This window comes from Pleurodeles waltl, chromosome 4_1 (genome assembly GCF_031143425.1).
Source record: "Pleurodeles waltl isolate 20211129_DDA chromosome 4_1, aPleWal1.hap1.20221129, whole genome shotgun sequence".
In the NCBI taxonomy this organism is placed as follows: domain Eukaryota; kingdom Metazoa; phylum Chordata; class Amphibia; order Caudata; family Salamandridae; genus Pleurodeles; species Pleurodeles waltl.
Window position 1 is genome coordinate 699,159,072 of NC_090442.1, and position 25,517 is coordinate 699,184,588.

Below are 25,517 nucleotides of genomic sequence, written 5' to 3' on the forward strand. Positions count from 1 at the left end.
AGACTGCGGTCAAATAATTGGTATAGAGAGCTGCACATTTTTCAAGTAGAAAGGCAACATTCTGGATGGTTGAGTTAGAAAGTCATGGACACCAGTGAACTGATGTAAAATTAATTGAAGGAGTGAAATTGGGCATTGCTAAGACAGATATGTAAGCTTGAATGCTAAAGTAGATTGAATTCACTCATTATGGACTAACAACAAATATTATGACGAACCCATTCAAAACAATAAAATGGTGCAATTAATGAAATAAGAAATGTTGACTATTGGTAAGTTTATATAATTTATCTCAAATTTAAAACAAAATTCTATAAATATTTGATATTTACAAATGCAAGTCTTTCTCCAAACGTGAATGGTTTACAATTGTCAATGAAATGCATAAGCTATGCAAAGAACTTTAAGTTTAAAGGAAATTAAGAATGATTACTCGAAAGCGTAACATAAATCACAAGCACATTAGAAATTTTACAGAAATGATGAGATGCCGTACAAGTTTGTAAAAAATATATATTTCACGAAAAGCTTGGGCAGGTTTTATCATGACTCTAGCACAAAAAGTATTCTTATAATTTCCTTATAACAAAAAATATTCAAGTCATCTAGAAGTCTTACATACAACGCTGATTGACGCTTATCAATGGTGAGAAAGTCTCAATATATCCTTATAAATGGTAATTACAATACGCAGTCCTTTTCATTTAGCAAGTCAATGAAAATCTAGTGGGGGTTCTAAGTTTAAATCATTTAAACATCGGAGAAAATGTCCTCACTGCTTTACAAAAAGTAGAGATGGCACCCATTCCTACACTTTGCGTTTCTGTCCACAACAATGTCATCAATACCTACTGATTAAAGCCAACTAGGCCTAAAACCTACAACAAACCACAGTTCGGACTAGGCAGTACGTGGTTGCTTTTCAACAGTCCATGTGCCTAATTTATACAACATAATGCTAGGCCGGAAGTGCATTGGCTCGCTGTACAGTCAAAACAGTGTCAATAGGGGACGGTAGCAGGAATCTCCCATTTGAGCAGGCCTCAGTGAGCTCTGTGCTTCCGTTTCTTATGCTTTTTGTCCTTTTTCTTGACAGCACACTTGGGACAGAACCATTCGGCTTCTTCAGGGGGAGGATTTTTTATTCCAACACAGGGCCTGCAAATTTTACAGAAACACACATTAAAGCACAAGAATTACGATCACAATTTGTTATAAGAGTCAATCCTATCAAATCCCTGATTCAAGTTGTGGAAAGATCTTCATTATTAGCAGAATGACTTTTCATTCACAATCTCCTGCTCTTCATCAGGAAAACAATATTCAATATATTCATAACCATGTTTATGTTCCATGCAGTTTAAACAACTTTTAAATAAAGTTTAATTAATTTTATTTGCAACCAAAATAAGCGGGTAAAACGTGACTCACTTATTTTAAGTAATGTTGGAAATTACCCTTAAAGTATTTGTGATACACAATCTTGTTTTTATGGTAAAGGCTGACTGAAATATTTGCTCTCCCGTCAATGGCTATAATATTAGTAAAATGATAAAATCCAAATGTCACAAACATATCATTTGTGAAATTTCACTAGTAGCTTAGGCAGGGCTACCAGCCTGTCCTCTTGTCATTGTGACTGTATTTCCATGTTTCAGTCATCAACAATTTAGGCTCAAATCTACTGATTTCCTACGTACCCGTGGTTTTAATGGGCCGGTACTTACCGGTAGTGAGTACCAGCACTTGGGAATTTTCAAGCCATTATTACCGGAACTTACACTTTAGCCAGGGAGCGCACCGATAGTAGCTCTACCAGGGTAGGACATGTGCCACGCTGCTTCCGAGGAGCTCGCGAGCCACTGAGCAGTTTCAGCTGAAGTCTTCAGCAGTGCGCATTAGAATGTACCCACACTACAGGACTTCGAGGGGGCTCTCGACATGCTGCGAGTACCAGGACAAGGTCTACAGGGCCCTGCACAATCAATCACACTATGCTTTTTATGCCACTTAGTGTATCACGATGAAGTGATGAATGCGCCTTTCTGTGACCAGGCCGCTTTGTGAAGGACTGTGACCAGAGGTAGATGGGTGCGGCTCGAAGGGACGCAAGGGCGCGTACTCCACCACCCAGGATGTATTCGTTCGTAAAGGATTAACGTTTTAAATGGAGTGAATGCTGTGCGTGAGTGCCTGAGTGTACCAGTGCTGTATGTGCTTGCATGCGTTATGTGAGTTTGTGTGTCCAATGCCCACACCCATCAAAATGCTGTAAGTGCACCCAGGCAGCCTGCAAGTCCAGTTCTCAAAACTCCACATCAGCACTCTGCAGACAACAAGCTAGAGAGGTAAGGGAGGGAGGGGCTGGTCAAGAGAAGGTGGACCAGTGGAGTTGGTTGGTGGTGGGTGCCCACTGGGTACACTGTCACTTTTCATGGGGAATGGCTGTCACAGTACAAATCAGGGTTCAGTGGTGCCGGAGATGCCTTTGGAGTTTGAAGGAGCATGGAGCATTTAAAGATGGAAACGTAGCATCTAGAAAGAGAACTGCTGAGCCAGAGAAAGGGGAGGAGACGTTTAGGATTGGAGGGTACGGGTGCATGAAGCCTTGTGGCCGGATGAGAGTTGCCTCATGGAATAGAACTTGCCTATGGGCTCCGTTACCACAAGCCGGTCTTTGCCTTTCTGTAGCTAGCAATCTGCACACTGCTGTGGACATGGACGGCACTTACCCATACGCTGTTTGTTACTCGATCGTACCCAGTGTGTGCAAACTGTCTTGCTGAGGTGCGATGGGCCCTTGGGAAAACCCCACCTTAATATTCCAGTGCTTTAGCATTCAGGCCTGTGTTTCACGGAACAAGGGAATTGTGTTTCACAGAGCAGGGCAGGATGGGATGGGTGGGTGAATGCCACCCCATGGCCATGTTTTTTAGGAGTCCCTGATCACACTGAGCCAAAGGAAGATCGAGGAGAGGGAAAGACAGGACTGGGAGAGAAAGCAGCTGTAGGAGGTAGTAATATGGGCATTAGACAGTAAGATACAGGGGAGAGCAAACCAGAGAACCGAGGTATGAGAGAGCGAAGAGAGAACCTTGGAGGGGCAGGGTGAGACTGACAGAACAGAGTGAGAAAAGGGAGCGGCAGGCATGGAAGGAAGATTAGGCATGAAAGAGGGGAGGGGCAGGAAAGGTGAACGGTAAGGGAACAAACCAGTGGATACATGCTCGAGTTTGAAAAACAAAAAGCAAAGAGATGATCAGCAGAAAGCTGATAACTGAAACGAGGAAGACTGTGGAAGAGGAAAAGTGTCATGCAAGAGAACAAGGGGAGAGCGACAAAGGTGAGAACACATCACTGCTATGCTTCAGCAAAAATGACTTTCTAATCGGACACATTATCATGTATACTTTTAATGAATGTAGTGAACAGACACCTTTAATGAAACTAAATACACTCTTCATCCTTATCGAAGCACTGTACACAACCGATGTTACTGTAATCCAGTGTTGGTGGTAAACCTTCGATTTCGAGCCCATTAACTCCTTAAACTTAAACCCACCACCTTGGGCCCCCCACCAACCACACAGCTTATTTGGGTGAGAACCTGCGTTTATTTTTCCCATTTAAAGCACTGCTACTTACGTATATGTAAAGAACTATGGTCTTATTAGTAGTATTATAACCCAACAAATATGTATACTGGAATTCTCACTTTCCTAGAAACCTCCAAACAGCACCACGGGGCCAACAAATTAAAGCCCTTTAGTTTTCCAAGAATTTGAATCTCCTCTAGTCTTAGTGTTTTACCACAATTTGTCTCATTGTCCCGCATCATAAATCATCAAATTGACTGCTTTTCAATTAATCAAATCAATGCCCTCTCAGCCACTGGTTCAGACTCTCTATTTTTGATGGCAGAGATCCAATCTAGCCACCTCCAACTACCCTCTGTTGTATGACAGAAGCAAGCCCAAATTTGTCTTCCAACTTGAAAGTAGGACAATTACCCAGTTAGGATATATTGTGCCATGACCTGTGGCACAACGTACCCTAAGTGAGATTAAAAGATGTTGAAAGGAAGTTTTTGTCTTTCCCGATCATAATGGGTAGGCGGAATTATCGGCATAATCTATTGGACACCGAATAAATGAGGCTAGTGAAGTAACTGCTCTGCAGTGGTTTACAGGTGACAAAATGTACATATTTAACAACTAAAACACAATTCTATACTAAAGAAGAATTTACAGCTCCAAAGTCATACTTTAGCATGTGTTAAAAATAAGGTTGCGCCATAAAATCAGATTTCGAGTAAATACTTAAATGAATACATTTTAAGTATATTTTTTGGGTATGTTTAGAAGCCCACATGCTTTAAGAATTAAACAAGGTAGAATATCTTACCAGTGGTACCAGTCATCACAATCATCACAACCTATCATTGGACTACCATCATCCACCTTGTTACAGCCAGGACAGATCCAGATCTTGTTTCCAGCCTCATCTCGAATCTAATGTGTAAAACAATTTGAAAAAACAATTTTAAAAACTTTACAATCGATTAAGTAAAAGCAAAATAACTGCATGATGAGTACAATACATTTTAATCAAAAGTCTCCGTAAAAGTGGCAACAACCTGTACCATACAGATGTGGTGCATTAGGATTTCACATGGTCAGCCACTATACGAATACATCACAAAAAGGCAACCGTGATTAGGAATGGTTATGATTTTTCTAGTAACCTAAACGTTTTACACGCAAAATGTAAGCAAATTGTTTCCACAAATTATTCATACTAATTCACATTAGTCATTTTCCATGGGATGATCTCCCACAATTATTCATACTAATTCACATTAGTCATTTTCCATGGGATGATCTCCCACTTGAATTTGTGACCATACGAACAAAGACATTGTCTGCCAACCGCATACCCCACGCAGATTGCCTCATCACAAATTCAACTGGCAACATCATCAACAGAAATATTAAGAAAGAATGCAGAAGGGAGTAAGCAGACCATGGAACCTTTAGCAATAAAGTGTGAATTTGTGTAAGGATAGACTATGATGCACTGAATCCTAGTCAACTCTGTCCTTCACCGGAGTTGCACCAACCACACCTGGTTTCCCTCTTTGACTCTAAATATTGAGCCTTCATTCATTTTCAAATTTTATCAGTAGGCCAGAATTGGGAATGGTGGCCTAGAAAAAGACATTTACTGCATTTTTCTTATCAATTTACTAGGCTTCCCTTGCAGGTGTTTAGGTCCAGTCATTACCTTGCTCCTCCCACCCCTCAGGCTCTCCTCCATGGCACCATTATGGAGGTGTGCCCCCCCTTCCTTTGACTGCAGGGGATGCGCCTCTTTTACTGAAGACCCTTATAGCGTGTAGAACCCAGTGACAAGGACGTCAGTGCAAACAGGAGGACTTTGTGACCCTCCCATGAGGGGTGTAAAGAACACAAAGACACATTATAAATGCAACAGTAAGATGCACAAATAAGCTCATTATTATTATCCCAGGGTGTGGTATTTGTTTCTTGAGTCTTTTGTAAATCGCACATATTTCTAAATAAACATTGGGTTATTTTACTTTCCTATACAGGCACCGGAGAGATACTGTAGCAAAGAAGAGGTAATTTCCAGTGATACCTCTCTCGTGCACAAATGCTTGTAAATCACTGCATGGGACAGTCATTGAGCAGGGATTCACCAACTAGCCACCAGGGAATGCTTCAAGGTGCTACAAAGTGGCCCACTAAGCATAGGTAAAAGATACCCCTTATAGGAGGCATGAAAGCCTTTCTTCCATATTGTAGGACAGTGCCCTGTGAGCATGGTTGCCCCCCTCCTCCCCCACACACACTTTTTACCTGGTATTGATGCTAACTTGACTGAGTATGTGCTGGGATCCTGCTAACCAGGCCCGAGCACCAGTGTTCTTTCCCGAAACTGTACCATTGTCTCCACAATTGGCGCACCTCTGGCACACAGTTAAGCATGTATTGTGCCACTCTAAGGGACCCCTCACCAAGCACATGGACACTGCCATTGCAGACTGTGTGTGCTGGTGGGGAGAAAAAGATAAAGTCAACATGGCACCCCTTCCAGGGTGCCATGCCCACAGCCTGTGGCATAGGTAGATCACCCATCTAGCAGGCCTTACAACCCTAAGGCAGGGTGCACTCTATCCCAGGTGAGGGCATAGCTGCAAGAGCAATATGCCCCTACAGCGGCTAAGTCCAGTTTTAGACTAAGTGCAATGTGGCCCTATTAAGTACATGGGCTGGGAGTTTGTCATTACGAACTCCACAACTCCATGATGGCTTCACTGAAGGCTGGGAAGTATGGTATCAAACTTCACAGCACAATAAACCCACACTGATGCCAGTGTTGGATATATTGTACAATGCACACAGAGGGAATCTTAGAGATGTATTTTACCCAACCCTTTAGTGCAGGGCTCTCCAGTCTGTTCCAGCCTCCCACTAACAGACAAGTTTCTGACCCCATGAGGGAAAGCCTTTGTGCTCTCTGGGGTCAGAAACAAAGCCTGGTCTAGGCGGACGAGCTTCACACCTCCCCCCTGCAGGAATTGTAACACTTGGCGGCGAGCCTCAAAGGCTCAAGTATTCTGTTACAGTGCCCCAAGGCACTCCAGCTGGTGGAGATGCCGGCCCCCAGGACAAAGTTCCACTTTTGGTAGCAGGTCCTGCAGGAAAATTAGTAAAACAGAGGAGTGACCACTGCAGCTAGCACCACCCCTAACGTGTCCAGAGCTGAAGCGACCCCCTCTTTGAGGAACCCTTCATTCTGTTTTGGAGGGTAGGGATCAGTAGGGTTAGGAATGTGCCCCCTCCTCAAAGGGAGTGGACACAGGAAAGGTGTAGCCACTATCAGGGACAGTAGCCATTGGCTACTGCCCTCGGACCTCTGACACCTGTAACATCCCTAAATCTAGTATTTAGGGGCTCCCCTGAACCTTACCAACCAGATTACAGGTGTCCTCAAGAAGAAAGAAGGACATTTAAGCCGACCCCAGAAGTGAAGACTCCAGATGACAACTGACTTGGCTTCAAAGACCTCTGCTCCAAGAACCAGCTGCAGGACCAGCTACCTCTACAAACCCCCAGAGGAATGCCTGCCCAGCAGAGGACCAAGAACTCCAGAGGACAGCAGGCCTGTCCAGAAGAAATCTCCAAAAGGACTCCAGATCGGCCACAGATCCACAAGCCGAACCCTACTCTACACTCGATACCCACGGCCCGAGTCCAGGTGGCCCACCAGTCCAGAGAAGGTCCCCAGGCGATTCCAACCTTGAGTCCAACCTGGGTTGAACCCTCCTGACCAACACGACGACACCTGCAGCATGAATCTGGAGAACCCTCCTGACCGCGACCAGATCCGACGAAGATTCCCAACGACCCAGGAGACCCCTGCACCCGCAGACTACTACGGTCCAGCAACGTCCAGTGGGTGCCTCTCCTGCCTGTCCAGCCTTTGGTTTCCCGGAAACAACCCCTTGGATCCAGCCTGCAGCATCTTTTGAGACCCCTGGGGTCCCCCTATTGAAACCATTGGGCACCCAGCTCTGTGTTTGCACCCTGAACATAGCCGCCCCTGTGCCGCTGAGGGTGTGTGTTTGGTGTAGACCTGTGCCCCCCCCCCCCCCCAAGTGCTCCCCTAAACCCCCCAGGTCTGCTGCGATGACACAGGTACTTACCTGCCAGCAGACCTTTTTCGGGTACCCCTAGTCTCCATAGCAGCCTATTCTAAACCCATCAACTTTGACCTCTGCACCCGGCCGGCCTGCACCCTGTTGCTGGTGGTGCATGTTTAGGGTCAACTTGAACTTTGACCTGTGGACATCCTAACTCTCAGAGACTAGAACTTTAAGTTGAGTACTTACCTTCAAAACATATTTATACTTTTCCTCCCCTAGAACTGCATTGGTCCCTATGAATAATTGCACCAAGTGTGAACTTTTGAAATGGAAAATTGCTACTGTAAATTGCTTTATCAGCTAAAACCAAACAAAGTACATTTGATATATATGCTTGATACCTGCTTACAACCGTACTTACCTGAAACAAATGTTCTTCTGGTTCCAGTAATAAAGTAACAAAATGGGTGTGTGCCTCATTTTTTGACTGTGTATAAAACAAATGCCTTGCTCTACCCTCTAATAAGCCTAACTGCTCGACCACACTGCCACAAAAGAGAGCATTAGTATTATCTACTTTAGCCTCCGTTATGCCTCTTAGGAACCCCGGGACTCTAGGCACACTATAACTCATTTTTGTATCGTATATACAGAGCCAGCTTTCTATACCCCCCCCTCAACCTGGGAGGGCAATTTTGAAATTGAATCCCCAGGCCTGGGGAAACAGGCAGCCAAAAGGCACCAGAGGTATTGGGGTGAGGGACAGCCATCTGGTTATTGGGCCACATCCCCAACCGCTAAGGCCCAAAAAGGCTTTCCGCCCCCCAGAATAATCCCCCAATCTTACAACCCCTAAGCCCCCTAGGAGTGGAGCGAGGGCCATACTGTCCTGCCACCAGCCGCACCCCTAAATACCAAAACATCTTTCTGTCCTTCTAGGGAGGGTAATGGGGGTTTACCCACAGAAGGTCCATTAGTCACCCAGGATATGCATTTAAAAAAATTATGTGGTGGAAGCTTGCCCATCCAGACATCAGGTGTCAAATACAAAAACAATAGGGTGATGGATTGAATGCTTGAATTAATCTAAGCCACCGGCTTAGTATATGTTCCGGTTCAGGGAGAACTTGGTCATGCAGTTTGGGCTGCACAGTTCCCATGAGAGCAGGGTCAAGACTGATTTGCATATGGTTGAGTCCAAACTGAGGGGGGAAGGTCGGCAAAAAACAATGGATTGGAATGTGGCCTGAGGTGAGTGACAGTGGCTGAGATTAATTCAAGCATTCCATCTATCATAAGTGGGTCATAACAATGTTCAGATTACATGCTCATGTAATCTATGCCCTCTCTCCAGTGTGCATGTATGGTGATGGTCACATATATACATTTGTAATTACCATGTCTAACAAAATCCTTGTTGTTACTCATTAATACCAAACTGCTAACCAGCACTCACAAAGCCAATAGGTCTGGCTGGTTTAGGGAAATATTTGTTTTTCTGTGATATGTGTAGATGCAATAGCAGAAAACTCACAAAGAGGCACCTAGGTGCTGGTCAGGCAGCATGCTGTGTTAAGCGCAGGACTGTAGTTCACATGTTTTAAGGCAGGCACTTAATTACTTACTCCACACCTCTTTTTGAGTCAACCCCCCCCAATTTTTTTCATCCCACTTAAAGAACGGTGGTCCACAATAGACTTTTGCCTCAATACAGCAAAAAACTGCCTCTTTGGCGAGAACTAAAATTAAGATGTTGAAAAACCGTGGAATAAATCTAAAATACTTCTGTGGAGAAAGAAGGCGCTCCTTGCTCCTCTGCAACACTTACTTTGCATCATCTCTAGGAAGGAAGGACCACAGCTGTGGTTACCTGAGTGTCACACTTCAATGAAAGAAAGCAGGTGGTCTGACCTCCTCCATTGTGACACCCCTTGCTGTGATTGTAGGTTCTGGGGCCCTTGGTTCCACTGTGCTCCTCAACAACTGAAGCTGCAGGATTTGTTCCCTGGCAAAATTGATAAAAAATGTGTGCAGGTCATTCACTCCTAGGCTAACCAGCTCCACGCTTCCTCACTTTGCTGGGAGTCAAATGCGCAGGGAGATATACAGTGTAAGACAGCAATACTGAGCATAGGGGTGATGAGGGGAGGCTAGGGTGCAGTCAGACAAAAAGCAATAATGGGAGTCAGGATGAATGGGGCTGAATAACGCAGAATAGCGGTGGGGAAGCAGTATGAGGAAGAAAACAAGCAGACAGAGAACAATGTTGGGGGTAGGAAAAGTAAACGGGCAAGAGAGCAACAGGAGTGGACGGGGAGATGCATGCGGGTAAGACAGAGAGTAACAAAGAGCGTGACGCGTGAGAAGAAGCACACTTGGAAGACAGCTGGAAAACATGCACTCTCATGGAGTTTTTACACAAAAAGAAAAAAGTAGCACCTGAAAAATGAGCAGTGGAAAGACTCAAGTAATGCATCCATGCTCCAGGGGAGGGAAAAACAGAAAAAGAGGGAGAAAACCCTCAAAAGTTAACAAATAGGAAGCAAGCAAATGAAAGTGACAATGCAGCCAACCAGTGGTAAGCACTGGGTGGACTCTAAGCCCACTGTAAGCTAACAATATGTCTAGCAGCAGACTGCACAGACTCTGTCTAGTAAGCAAGACCTAAAAAATGGCTCTTCGTTTGAAGTGAAGGCGAAGCATCAGCACTTCCATGTAAGGTTACAAAATATTTTTGAAATATATGTATTCCTTTTATAAAGATTATACAGATATTAACAGATAAATGAATTAAGGTATGTGCACATATAATTTGTCACTAACAATTCAGAATTAGTGTAATGATTAGATTAACACAAATTATTGCAATTTTGAATAAATACTTGGTGGATCAAAGACTGATGCCTTCTTTTATCATATGTGTTCGCACAGAGACAATTAGTACTACCAGGGAGAATTAATAGCAATACCGAATCTGGGAACTGAAAAACAACTCCAAACATTGAACCAGACCTAAACTAACTGCACATCAGATGTACGCTGCATTATTAGGAGTATGTACTGAAAACTATTTTAGTCTATATAGTCATGCTGTAATATGAACATATTATAGAAGGCATTTTCTAGTTGTTAAAGGCCATGAACCAGAGTTATAGGCCCAAGCTGCAGGCAATGGCCTATAATGAGGGGAAGACCCCTTAACAACAAGTACAGCCTGATGAAGGGCTTTTAGAACATCCAAGCCACCTAAAGTAGAATGTTCAAAATTAAAATAGGAAAAAAAAGCAGAAGGCATATGCCAAACAATAGTCGTCCTGAACAGTCCACTGTCAATGGATCTGTCAACAATCCTAATTACCAATATATATTAATCATAGGTTTAAATGAACTGAAATCTTAAGTTGTTGGGACAATGTAACAATGCCTTATATCAGTCTACTTTTAGGGCCAATCCATCTAGTATCTCTTCCTAAATTATCCTGAAAATTCATTCAGTGTTCTATAATCAACAAATCAAAGGACGCTATTTTAGTACTTCAGTTGTTCACTTCTAGAACAAAGGGGCATTATATGTTCCCTCAAAAAATTCTGTTCGGCAACTATTAAATTCATAACCATCCATTAAGGATTATGTGTAATGATTTTTTAAAACTGAGAAATAGTGGTGATATAGTTTATGGTGTACCTTCTAATTTCACTCCTGTTGTTTCCTCTATCTTCCTAAGCACTAGTTTTCACAATTCTTATAAACCTGAGCAGCCCAACAAATACATGCACAATATCTCGCATCATTACCAGAACTGCACTACTCAATTTATTTGAAGGCAAATACTACTCATGCACAGACCTCTGTACTCCATCCTTAATGGCTTTCTAAAAAATGGGAGCACTATAAAAGTAGGCAGAAGCCTTGTTTCTAATTTCTTTAAGTATTGGCGATGGCATCCCTGTTTGTAAAGCAAATTATCTATGATACCAATAGGAAGAGACAGAACAACTCTATTGTTATCAGCCAAAAAACAAGTCACTGGGAAACTATTGCAGATCAATCTGCGTTTTGTGTTACCCTTTTAGATATATCAGCCAGTGTAATGACATTTTCAAGTTAGGTTTGTGTTTTTGTGAGGATTCAGAGCAATTTTTCATTTTTCATTACATTTTCTATAGTTTGATTGAGAAATAGTTCACTTTTATTTATGCCATTTTAACGCCCTCTGATCCTGAGCTTGAATATAACCACAGTCCCGAACACACATTTTTTTCATTATATGCACTACAGTTTGCATTACTATTTCATGTACAGAAAGTGCATACAATTTCTTTAATTATTTTTGGCCTTATTATGTTCACTATGTAGGTCCTACAGAATAATTATATTGGTAGCTCAGGCTATGGCATCCAATGCATTTTTGACTCCTAAATTAGGAATGCTATCCATAGAGTTCAATACCGAGATAACTGAGTCATAAATAAACACATTTGACATAACCTGACAAATATCCTTAATCACAAAACTAGAGACTGGCAGAGATTCAAACCTTGACCAATTAATTTTATAACCCCCCCAAAAAATGAGAATATGTCAGATTCTCTTGATGTGGGGTATTCTCTGCATGTACGTCTGTTTCCTTTATCTTTGTTCTCTATAATAAGGTGGTTTGTTCTAATGACAGTGGAGAAGGGTTTCAGCATCAATTAGAACAACTTCTCATGAAAAAGCTACAATTAATTCTGAAGAGTTTTTTTGGCTTGTTATATGTCCTCAGCTGTGAAGCTTTGGACAAGTATAATTTTGCCATCTATTGGCAATATACGGAGTTTTAACTTATTGGGAACAATCAAACTAAAATGTTCACAACACTGAAAGAATGGTTTGGGAATCAGCGCTCTGTTAAACTCTATGTATTAATAACCAGCCCACTATAGCGTACAACCTACATACTTTGGTGGTAAATACTATTCTTTAGTTAACCTAAATTAAGTGAGGTTAAATAAGGATTAATAATTGGCACTAAAGTATGTAGGCTATAGACTAAACTGGGCTGCTTATGAATACATATTATGAGGGGAGGTTTCCCTATTTTTTGCTTATCTATGGACTTCAGTAGGGATTTCCTGACTATTAAACTTTGTCATTTGTGAATACCTACTACTATTACCCTCTGCTTTCTTGAGTAGGTGTGAACAAGTGGGCACAATATGACTCGTGCATACTTTGTATACTCTGAGAAGGAACCAGTCATCACAAGGGGGTCTTCTCTTTTTCCTTTTGTTTAAGAGTACATTTTATTTTATTCCCAGTGACAGTTGCTCCTAATACTTCTCTTGCTTCCAGGCCCAACGCATGGAAAAGCAATTAAAAAACATCCTCAACTTTCACCTGTGACTTATTCATAAACATATAAACCTTTATACAATTCCACAAAGTTACTAGCAATATGAAAAGGCTTAATTATACAGGAATTTTACTGGTCCTTTTAACTCTATTTGTTGCTTCACTTGAAAAGCTAGTAAACAACTTGCTTTTCCTCTTTGCTCATGATGTTGCCTTTCTATTTATAATACTATTGTTTTTTTGCTCTATAAAAAGAAGAAAAAAAAATCAATAAACCTAATCAAGTCTACAAAATTACAATTCTAAAAAGCAACTATTCATAAAAGCTGCTGACATGCCTTACAAATACATGGAATGGTTAGTAACATCTTTTCCATAAACAACCATTCATCCAGACAGACAGAAATTAGGAGAGTTATTTAAGTTTAAAAGGGAAAAGGGAAAATGTTTCCTGTTTAGTGGAAATGCAGATTAGATTACATTGCGCTCTTACATATTGATTTGGAGATGTTATTCTTGCTTTTAATTGAGGAGTTCCATGTGCTTAATTGTTCTACATTGTTGCCTCCAGTAGCCTTTAGCTTCTCTCATCACAATGCTTTAATGGTTGTTCATAATATCTTTGTGGAAAGTATTGACTCATAATTAGAAACATATTATTTTAGAATTTAAAAACAATGTGCATTAAAGCTAGCTTTATAAACATTAATCTGCTCTAAACAAATGCCTATAGACAATTCAGTAAATCCTTTTCTCTTTCAATACAGGTTGGAAAACATTTCGCAATGAGTCCAGGGGTGCTTAATTATTAGCAACCCCTTTTTCTCATACTCTTTCCCCGAACTGACAAAGAATCAATTTAAGCTACTGGTTTCTAGGAGAAAATAGCTGATCTTAATCAAAATCCAAGTAGTCCATTATAGAGCCTCCAAAATTTGCAATCGCTACTAGAGTTTATGAGTTGAGTAGTAATTTAATATCATGATCTATTCATGCAAATCCGTCACTGGACATTGAAGTATATTTTCGGACAGAATGTCACCATAGATCCAGTATTACAACAGGCATTTTATTACTTCCCTATGTCTTTCAGGGAGATCTACCCTTCCCAACATATTTAAGAATGGGTCTTGTGTCAAATTCCAATAGCTGCCTACTATCAAATAGAAGTCCGTTTAAATGGGAAATAAAATGACCCTTGGGTCCATCAGTAGCACATAAATAGCTATAAAGTATGGATTTATCATGGATGTGTTGTTTGGTTAGTATAAGTCTGACATCTCCAACTGTAGATGTCTCTACCAGAGATTCTTGTGATTTATAATGGCTTTAATCTACATTGATTTCCAGTGGATGTGCAACCATGTAAAACGTTTACCACACATTCTCTACATGATTTGTCCTCATTCTCCTTTACTAGACGAGTTCCATGAAGCAAAGCTATATCTGGATTTTTCAACCGAAGTTAATTTGAAAATGTCTTTCTTTTTATATAACTGTTTAGGCCATTGACAATCGTTGCAATCACTCATAAGGCATTCAAAATAAAAAGGAATAAATAGTACACATCAGAATTGCTTTCAAACACATCCGTACTATTTAATTAAGTCCTACACAGTTTAACTTTAGGTTATTTATTGTCACACACTGACTTACTCTTACTAAGGAAAAGCATTTCACTTTGTATAAACCATTAACAACACAACAGTGGAACAAAAGAAGCAACCCTTGTTACCATACTGTACAGACCGAAGGAGTGATATTCGTATTCTTCTTTGATAGTAGACCAGGAGAAATTAATTCACTGTAGTGGTAGTGGTAATATCATACACCTTTCGCCTCTCCCCCTCAAACCTTTCATATGCACACCACAATGGTAATTATGCTATCTTTATGGAATAGACTGAATCGTGGCATAAAAGGCTGATGCTGGACGCTTACTACACACTAAAAAAATATAATGTACATGTCTTTATGATAGAATATCCGCAATCAGGTATTAATTCTAACAAGTTACAACTGATAAATCCATACTGGAAACCAAGTTTAATTTAGGGCTAAGAAAACATTGATACTCTATTATATGTAGAGAATGTCGGGGGATTTTTTTCTGCAGGTTCTATTTCTGAAGACTGTGTTGCAGCTCTGAACATTATGGCTTTCGAGAAGTTTGGAAACTTTATTTTCACCTATGCGATATCAGTCACCTTTTTCACTGCCTATCGTATTAGAATAGTGTATTTATGTTACAACAAGCATATCATAAATCATTGCTCTAAACTTCAGAATCTCATTCTCATACAATTCACCACACATAGCTTTTCAAATTTATGAAAAAAGGGGTACAAAACTGAATCATACATTGTTTTTGTTCTTTTCCAAATGTCAAGTCTACCCCCCTTCAGGAGAATAAAATCTATTTTAGATTTGCAACACTAACATCAGAAACCCTACTGAACTGAATCAAGCAAAGCAAAGAAATTAGCTCAGGGAAATCTGTTTAAAAGAAAGCCGAGAAGTAAATAACTTGAAAATTGAACTGACACCCTAAAGAGACTCATAGTGAGTCCTAGGAGGTCTCCTTACTCTCACACCCTTCAGCTTTCTTCTTATTAGAGGGTCACTCCCAATCGCAAAATTATATGACCAGCAGAAATAGCTGATCTATAAAAGTTAATAGTCCCATATGGGAGTCCTGACTTGTACAAAACCACAAGGTAATTGACTACCATGGGTATGGAAGCTTCAATGTGATCAAAACCCCTTTTCCATGCACCACGTCTTTCACACACCCTTGTATCCCTTCCTAGTTCACAGGGCCCAAGATTTTCCAATAAACCTTTAGTTTGTGCTGAAAGGTCTGAATATCTGCTCATATCTATGGAAACCTTTCAAACAAGAAGGTTCATATTACCTTCTAGAACCAAAGGATGCTCTCTTCCGTCTGAATCCATCAGAAGATCCCAAAAAAGCCCGGGACCAACTGGGGTATAGCCACTACTAGCTCCATTACCCTTGGGAACCAAACTTATGACTTCCAAGAAGGTGTTACCAGATTAATGCTATAACCTTCAGACCTTATTTTCATCAATACTCTTTGAATCATGGAAAAGGGGGGAGAGGCATTACCTCTCTTCCTTCCCTAATCCTGCAGAAAGGCGTCCACTGCCATTGCCTTCGGATCTGGTCTCCAAATGAAGTACCTGGGAACACTGTAAGTCAATCTGCTCGCAAATAAGTCTACTTGAACTGGACCCCAAAGCCCCTGAATCAGATAGAAAACCTCTAGATTCAACTTCCAAATCGCTGACGTCCCTGAGGTATCTTGAATTCCAATCTGCCCTTACATTCTGTAGGTCTGGAATAAATTCTGGTCTCAACACAATCTTGTGATTCCAACAAAAATACCAAATTTGTTTTGCCAGGTCTGCCAAAGTCTTCGATCTCGAACCACCCAATCGGTTTATATAAGATACCGCTGTCAAATTGTCTTATCAAATCAATGTGACTGAGTTCGTCAACGACACCCTGAAGCTCATTAAAGTATTCAAACCAGCTAACATTTCTAAACAATTTATGTGAAGGGACTGTTCTTCTTTGAACCATTTTCAACCTGTTTCTAAATCCTTCAGGCGAGCTCCCCAGCCCAAATTGCTGGCATCCGATTCCAAAACTAGATCGGGAACATTTAAAAAAAATTGCCTTGCTGTTCTCCAAGCTTTGAGATTCCTCAACCACCATTCTAGATTTTCTTGAGCATCCACAGATAAGGGGACGAGATTTCCCATACCATGAGCATTTTTATTGATCTGGTTCCTTCGGGATCAGCACTTTACAGTAATTCGTCTTACCGCAGAGATTATAACTGTTCAGGTTCATGTACGTTTTTTTACAGGACAGCAGTGAATTTTTAATGATGCACAGAGGGCACAATAGAGGAAACAGTGAGTCCGCTGTTGCGCGTTTCGCATGAACATAAAAAGAGGACTAGCGATCCTCAACTACTTGCACTCTGTTGCTGGCTGTGCTGTGTGCTTGGAGCGCGCTGTTGGGCACATTATTGAGTCAAATGACTATGAGAACAGAAAGAGGACTAACAGAGCAGTCCTCCTTTAGTAGTGCCTCATTGCTGAGCAATGCTGCGTCTTTTGAACGTGTTGCTGGGCACATTAAAACTCCAAAAGGCTTCTGAATGTCTTGTAGCAACCAGCTCACGCTAGGAGGCAATTTTGCAACCGAAAACAGGCAAACTGAACTGAGTCCCTCAGATAATTTTCAAGCAAATTACGGATGTATGCAAGTATGTACTCCCCTCGTGTTTTTTTTTTTTTGTGTTCTAACACTATTAATTTTTGTCTTGCCTATTCGAATAAACATTTTTTGGCACAGTTATTTGTATCTTCTGAGGCAGATTCTTACATTTTTAAATATTATGGAGTCTAATACCCAGGCTCTCTCTGTGGTAGAAAATTCTTGGAAGAGGAACTTAGGCGCTTTGTTAAAGAGGCAGTGGGCAACGCACTTGCTCAAAGGAAGAGGGACGCCCCCTCTGAAAAGAATTATTACTCTTTTTTTTTTTTTAAGGGGGAATCCCCTTCTACCGCTATGTCTTATAAAAAGGGTGAAGATTCTCACAAGAGAAAATACCTTGAGAAGGCCCAAAGGCACGCCTAAGGTCATGGAAGCCTGTGTGCTAAAATAGATTCTGGTGCTTATAGCAGCACAAAAGGTGGCCGCCTTGATGGGGCGCAAAGAAAGGTCACCTATGGCGCATGCTCAGAAAGAGTGACCTTAAAGACACACTTTGGTCTTAAGACACTTTGACATCCTTGGTGAAGACAAAAAGTGGGATGAATAGGTTTTTTGATCCAGAGGAATGCTCAGATTTATTAGGAAACTTAGATGGTGATTTACTTCAGGCTCGTAACTCCAAAGCAGTTAAAGACTCCCTTTGGGGGAGATATGTTTAACCCTACAATATTAAACATCTGCATTGGATTGGTGGACTTTGGACACGTTTCCAGATTTCTAAATGTCAGGGTTAGAAATTATTTTGACAAATATATCTAGAATTTAATGCGAGCTGAGGGCCCTAGACATTCCACGGGTGATAAAACTTGTTATATATCCAGTTTAAACCCTGAGTTTATCACCTTTCTAGTTCAATTAGGTAAGGACCCCCACAAAGGGAATTGAAAAATGCCTCAAACAATGTTGGGGCAAAATACTGGATATGCTGGGTCCTCTGAACAGCATTTTGGGTATGGCTGAAGACGCGAGAAGCAGTAACTTGAGGACTGATGTTGATTTGCTAAGAGGTAAGGCACAACGTGCCATTTGTATTTTGGGTAACCCTAATGCAGCCTAATCACTGAGAAAAGGTAAGCAGTCCTAATGTGAATGAATCCAAAATTGGCAGATTTTTCCACACGAGGGGGCATGGGAAATACTAATGGTCTACTTTTTGGGAAGAGTTCTGTAAAGTACCTTTAAAAATACGCTTTCCACCTTCGCTGCCTTCAGCAAGGCTCAGAATAATCTTTATCTCTAGAACGTTTTTGGAAGGGCTGACAAGAGGGGAAATGGCTTTTTAATGTCCCAATTTTACAATCGGGACACCAGAGACTACGTTAACTATGGAAGAGTACAATTTTTCTGGTAAAGAAAAAGGACAAAGGTTGGCATCTTGTCATAAATTTGAGAGATTTGAACACGTTTTTGGTTTACAGGCACTTCAACATGGAAGGGATCCATCTATTAGGATACATTCTGTAGAGAAACGATTGATTGGTAAAGTTAGACCTCGAAGATGCATACTTTTACTTAGACAATATTTTTCTTTTGAAATATCTGGCTTGGACAGTCGAACGTCTAGAGAGTTTAGGTTTTTAGGGGGTACACAGAGAAATCTGTTATGGTCCGTACTCAGAATCTAGAGTTCCTGGAATTTCAAGTAGACACAGTGCTATCCCGTTTATGGCTTCCTAAGACAAAGATAAGGAAGGAACTAAAGACAGTTTTGTTGAAGGAGGTGATAATATTGAGAGATCTCGGAACAGTACTGGGTTTATCTTCATCCATTCAGGACATCTCCCAAGGTCCTCTACATTACGGAAGCCTTCAGAGACTAAAAGCCTTGGGTTTAAGGAAAAGCTTATAGTATGAGGAGAGACTTCACCTGTGAAACAGATGCTCAGAAAGATATGGAATGGTGGTTAAAGAATTTAGAGGTGTGAAACGGCAGGGTCATCTTTGGAACCATTCCCTAGTTTGTGCTGGAATAAAATGCCAGCAATTTAGATTGGGGAGCTTGTTTGTACAGCTTAGAAACTGGTGGAAGATGGTCCAGAGAAGAACAAACTCTTCGCATAAATTGTCTAGAGGTGTTGGCTGGTCTGAACACTTTGAAGAGCTTTAAGGATTTGTTGAAGAACACAGTTACACTAACACGCATAGACAATTTTACAGCAGTTTCTTATATAAACTCATTTGGCGGGGCGATGTCGAAAAATCTGGCAAATCTAGCAAAACAAATTTGGTATCTTTGTTGGGATCACACGATTGTGTGGACAGCAGAATTAATTCCAGGCCTTCAGAAAGTGAGGGCATATTGGATTTCCAGATCCCTCTGGCACTTCAGCGATTGGAAATTGAATCCTGAAGTTTCCAATATGTTCCCAAGGTTATGGGGTCCAATTCAGGTGGACCTGTTTGCAAGCAGGCTGACTTATCAGGTTCCCAAGTATTTCAATTGGAGACCAGATCCGAAGTTGATGGCAGTGGACGCCTTTATCCAGAATTGGGAAAGGAAAGGTACTTATGCTTCTCCACCTTTCTCCATGATTGAGTGTGGGGATTAAAATAATGCCAGAAGGCTGCAAGATTATTCTGGTGACTCCTTTTTGGAGGTCACAAGTTTGGTTCCTAGGAGTGATGGAGTTCGCAGTAGCTATACCCCGCCTGGTTCTGGTATCCTTTGGTCTTCTGATGGATTCAGAAGGAGAGGGGCGCACTTTGGTTTTAGAAGGGAGAATGAACCTTCTTTTTTGGAAGATTTCAGCGATTCTAGCAGATATTCAGGCCTTTCAGTAAGAGCCAAGAGCTATTGGAAGAATCATGGGCCCCTGGAACTAGAAAAAGGTACAAGGATGTTTGGAATAAGTAGTGTAGTTGGTGCATGGAAAGATGCTGATACTGTGGAAGCTCCTGTAGCATGATAGCTAATTAATTAGCCAATTTATACAATTCAGGTCTTTCCTATAGGACTTAATTTTTCGGCGGGCCATTTGCAATTGGAAGTGACCCCTTGATAAAAAGGAGTAATGAAGGGTATAAGATTAAGGAGACCTCCTAAGGCTCGCTTAGAGTTTTCTATGGGACTTGAGTTTAATATGCAGGCTTTTTACTTCATTGCAAGGTAATAACCACTTTTCTCTTAAACAGATCTGTTTAAAGGCAGTTACTTTACTCTGTCTGATATCTTTCAGAAGGGTTTCTGATGTGAAGGCACTGGAAGTTTCAAATAGATTCTTTTCTCAGGAAGGGATACAATTCGATATTTGGAAAAGAATAAAAATGATGTCTGGTTCAATCTTTTATCCTTATTTCCATGAATGTGAAAAACTGTGTGGTGAGATGCATGAAAGTCTGAGAACAAAATGCTGGAGTATAGAACACATGTTGAAAATTAAATTATTGTCTTATCTTAAACCTTACAGGGCAGTTTCTATGACAACTTTAGCCAGATGGGTATGTGTGGTTATGAGTAAAGCAGGTATGGATCTTTACAGATTTGGTTACCATTTTTCTAGGTGTGCCATGGCTAGTAAGGGTTTCTGGTCAGCAGGTTCACTTTAAGATATTTTAAAAGTGGTAGATTGGTCTCAGGAAATACCTTTGCAAAATTCTACTTGAGACCTGTAGACCATGTAAGTTGTGTGGCACTTGACAGCTTTAAACATGCATAATGGTAGCCTTCGGTCTTGTAATGAAATGGCTATTCCCCAAATAACATGCAGAGAGAATCTTGTTTTCATTATAGACAAAGGAGGCTAACATTATCACATCCTACTCACCCTATAAGTTGAAGATGGAGGTAATAAAAAAAATAAAACATAATATATCAATAGTGTTGTAATGATGCATTAAGTGCTAAGAATTATAAAGATATATTTAAATAGATAAAAATGTTTATTGGAAATACAAAAAATCATAATTAATCCATATACCACTGATAAGTTAAAAGCATCCATCAAAAAAAAAACAATTGATATATTTAAATAAATCTTTATAATTCCTAACACTTTATAAATCTTTATAATCCTTAACACATCACAAAATTAAATTAATATGAATATATTTTTTATTTTTATTATTACCTCCATCTTCACCTTATATTCTTACTCATGAAGCAAAGATGTATTCTTCTAATAAGTGGGAATGCCACAGTGTGACTTACAATAGATAACAGAAAACACAATAGAATGTACAACTAAAACAATGAGTCAGGTGTCTGGAGCAAGGAATTTTCACAGACCAGCAGAGATGATAAATACAATGTTTCTACCTGTGGCCTGCATTTTATCATTAACAAAGGTGAAGTTCAGGAAACATGGGAATCATTAGAACTACTGAAATTCCACCTAAAGAAGGTCATTTATCTTCAAATCGCAGATCTCTAATTATGTGTTTCTCTCTAAGCTATCTTTTTATCTACTACAATTTATGCTGAGCAATTACACCCTGTAAAATACTAGCACTCAATGGCTAAAAGGAAAAGTTGCTTACCCAGTAAGCATATGTTCGTGGCATGTAGTGCTGTAGATTTACATGCTCTCCATAATCCTGCCATCTAGTGTTGGGTCCAGAGTGGTGCAAGTTGTTTTTCTTTGAAGAAGCATTTTGATTCACAGGATCGAGTGACTCCTTCTCTCTGTGATATTGTGCATGGGCATTGTTAGATTGTTTTCCCGCAGGCGGGTGAGAAAGGAGGGTAAGCAAAGAAAGTATAGAAAAAGAGATGTCCATGCAAAATGTAAATACATATGCACATATAAATACAAATATAAAGTAACTGGAATGGCCACAGGAGGAAGCAGGGCCCATGTGAATCTACAGCACTACATGCCACGAACAAATGCTTACTGGGTAAGTAAAATTTTCTGCTCGGTCGGATGTGTGGCTGCAAATAAACATGCTCTGCATAGACTGTAAAGCAATCCCTCATCAGAAGCGGTGGCTAGCCTGTAGGAGTTGCAGTAGACTGAAAAAGTGTACGTAGCACAGCCTGATCTACATTAGCTTGTTGACATGCCAGTGCGTCCAAACAGTAGTGTTTTGTCAAAGTATGTGATGCGGACCATGAGCTGTCTTACAAATGTCAGCTAAAGGGATGTTGTCTAGAAAAGCCATAGTAGCAGCCTTTTTCCTAGTAGAGTGTGCTAGAGGGGTAACAGGTAAAGGCCTCTTAGATTTAGCATCAGAAGTCTGTATACATTTGACTATCCATCAGGCTATGCCTAATTTGGATACTGGGTTACCTGTCTGAAGTGGTGAAAAAGCTGTAGAGGGTTTTTCTAAAGTCTTTGGTTCTATCAACATAGTACGAGTGCTCTTTTGACATCTAGGGTGTGAAGGGCCCTTTCTGCAACAGAGTATGGCTGCAGAGAGAAAACTGGTCGTTCAATGGACTGGTTAATGTGAAACTGGGAAACCACTTTTGGGAGGAACTTGGGATTAGTGAGAAGAACTACTTTATCTCCATGAATTTGGGAGAAAGGTTATTCCAAGTGGACATGATTGAAGTGTTTCAAACAGTGGACCCATGAGTCTTGTGAGAACAATGTTAAGGTTCCAGGATGGGACTGGGAGTACCCTGGGTGAAATGACACATTTGAGTCCTTCCATAAAAGCCTTTATGACACGAATTCTGGATAAAGAAATATGCTGTCTGTTTTGCAGATATTGCTGTGAGATGTAGACAAATGAAGTGTAGGAGAGATTGTCTTTCTGCAAGTGGAGCAGATAGCAAACAAATTCTTGGGTTGTTGCTTTCACTGGATTAATTTGTTTAGATCGGCAGTAGCAAATGAAGCATTTCCACTTAACAGCATAACAGGCTCTAGTAGTGGGTTTACGTGCCTCTTTAAGAATGACCATACATTCTACGGGCAAGCCCAAGTAGTCAAACCCAGTGACTCCATCAGCCATATCACAAGGTTGAGTGACATGGGGTTTGGATGCCTGATCTGTTCATTGTTCTGTACAGATCAGGCTCCTGTAGGAGAGCTTCCCATGTGGGACTACTGAAAGATCTAATAGTGTGGTAAACCAAGGCTGACTTGGTGAGATGTTTGCCTGTTCTTCTGAACCAGGAACAGAATGAGAAGGAGAGGTCGAACAGAGTAAGCATATATCCCATACCAACTCATCCAAGGTCTATGTGAGGAGTCCCCCACCTTTGAAAGTATGAGTAGAGGACTTGACGGTGGGGTTCCCACTCGTGAACTTGTTGCTGCATCCTGCTGAGCAGGTCTGCAAAGTCAAGCTGGTCCCTGGGAGATAATCCACCACAGGTGAATGTGGTGGTTGAAGAGCCTAATTCCAAATGGTCTGAGAGCAGTGTGATAGTTGTGAAGACTGTCCCCATTCCCTGTTTTTGGAAATAATATACGGCTGTCATGCTGTCCGTCTGGACTAAGACAACCTTGTGCAACAGGTGAAGAATGAAAGCGTTCAGTGATTGGAACACAGCCCGAAGCTCCAGGTAGTTGATGTGTAGGGACTGGTGTTTGGCATCCCAGAGGCCTTGTTCTGTCAAGTCCTGGAGGTGAGCACCCCAACCCATCCTTGATGTGTCTGTAGTCGATGTGAGGCACAGGGTCTAGAATAGACCGCAAAGGTTGTTGGTATTCCACAACTGTAGAGAACAGTGAGTTTTTGTGTTGTGACTATTCTATGAATCGTTGGAGTAGGGCACATGTATATATAAAAAAACTTTTTTATATCCTATGTATTATGTGGTTCACTTGTCTATTATTTTTGTAAATATGTATAGATAAGTGTATATAGTTCCACTGTAGTGTCAGTTGTTTATAGATAGGAAGTCTTCCTCTGATCCTGAGATGTGTGTGTACATTGACAAATATAATAAATAATGGAAAATAGTTGTATTCCTTCGAACCAAGAGTTATTATTGGTTGTGTGTAATAATTATTTAATTTGTCCCTCTCCTGCTAAATCTTTTTTGCAAGCAGATGCCCACATGGCAGCCTGACAAATTTCTAAAAAAAAAGGCACTCCATGTGCCAGCGCAGTGGTTGCAGCTGTGGCTCTGGTGGTCTGAGCCCACAAGCCTTTAAGAGGCTGTTTCTTAGCAATTCCACATCAGAACAAAGGACAATCCATCTGGAGATGGTTAATTTCTGTATTGTCTTTCATTTCTTTGTTCAAGAGAACACAATGAAGAGTTGATTATCCATCCACACAGTGGTCGCTGGTGCAATCACTGTAGAAGCTCAGGGCCCTCTTACGGTCTAAACAATGGAGTCTTTCCTCCTCCTCCTTGGATGGATGAGAAGGGGCAAAGAACGTTGGCAAGGTGGGTAGCCTGCCCGATGTGGAAAAGCGTGACAACTTCAGAAAGGCATGCTGCCTCAGTCCTTAGTACTAGCTGGCCAGGAAGGTGGTGGCATATGGTCATTGAACAGACGCAAAGCACTAATGTGATTGCTATAAGGAACACTGTATTAAACGTTTAAAGCCTCAGGGGTCAATTGTGCATTAGTTCAAGTGGGATACATATTAAAAATTTAAGAACTAAATTCAGTCTCACTGAAGCATTACAAAAGGTATATGTTTAAATATATGAGGCATCCCTTTAATGAGAAACACCTTACAACAGGCGATTTAAAGGCTGATGGGGTAGTTTTGGAAAAACCAATAAGACTGACAGATAACCTCTAACTGCTGCCACGGCAAGCCTTTGCTCGTCCAACAAAGGAAACAAGAAGGGTGTGGGATAGCTGGCCTTGGGAGGTTGAACATGCCTAGAAGCACAATAACCAGCAAATGTCTCCCAGCAACCCCCATAGATGGTTTTGGTAGAGGGCCGCCTGGCTGCCAGAATGACATTTGTTACCTCAAATGAAAGGTCAAAAGCAGTTGGCTGTTCAATCTTCAAGCATGATGTTATAGGTTGTGCAGGCTGAGGTGCAGCACCCTGAGCTGTGATAGAAGAATCTCCCAAAAAGGCAACTGGCTCAGAGGATAGATGCCTATAGCCAGAAGTTCTGAATACCACACTTTGATGGGCCAATTCAGAGCCAGTAGAATGACTTGAACAAAGTAATTCCTGATCTTTTTCACAACTTTGGGTAGGAAGGTGTACCAGAGTCCCAAGCTACAATCTAACTGCATGCTAGGGAGAATTGGCCTGGGACTGCAACAAGCAAAAGTATGGACACTGCGCATTTTCAGCACTGGTGAACCGAGCAAGCCAAGTTCTCCCCATTG

General features: G+C 41.0%; 1 protein-coding gene across 3 annotated transcripts in view; it reads right to left on the reverse strand.

Annotated features, from left to right (window-relative positions):
* Nucleotides 1-260: 260 nt before the first annotated feature.
* Nucleotides 261-25,517, reverse strand: part of TAF3 (TATA-box binding protein associated factor 3) — a 473,792-nt gene continuing 448,535 nt past the window's right edge. For all 3 annotated transcript variants that reach the window (XM_069229258.1, XM_069229257.1, XM_069229259.1), the window contains 2 exons: nucleotides 4,405-4,511; nucleotides 261-1,158 (listed from right to left, as the gene is read on the reverse strand). In XM_069229258.1, coding sequence (XP_069085359.1) covers nucleotides 1,044-1,158; nucleotides 4,405-4,511 — 222 coding nt within the window. In that variant the 3' untranslated portion in view covers nucleotides 261-1,043. The remainder of the gene's footprint in view (nucleotides 1,159-4,404; nucleotides 4,512-25,517) is intronic.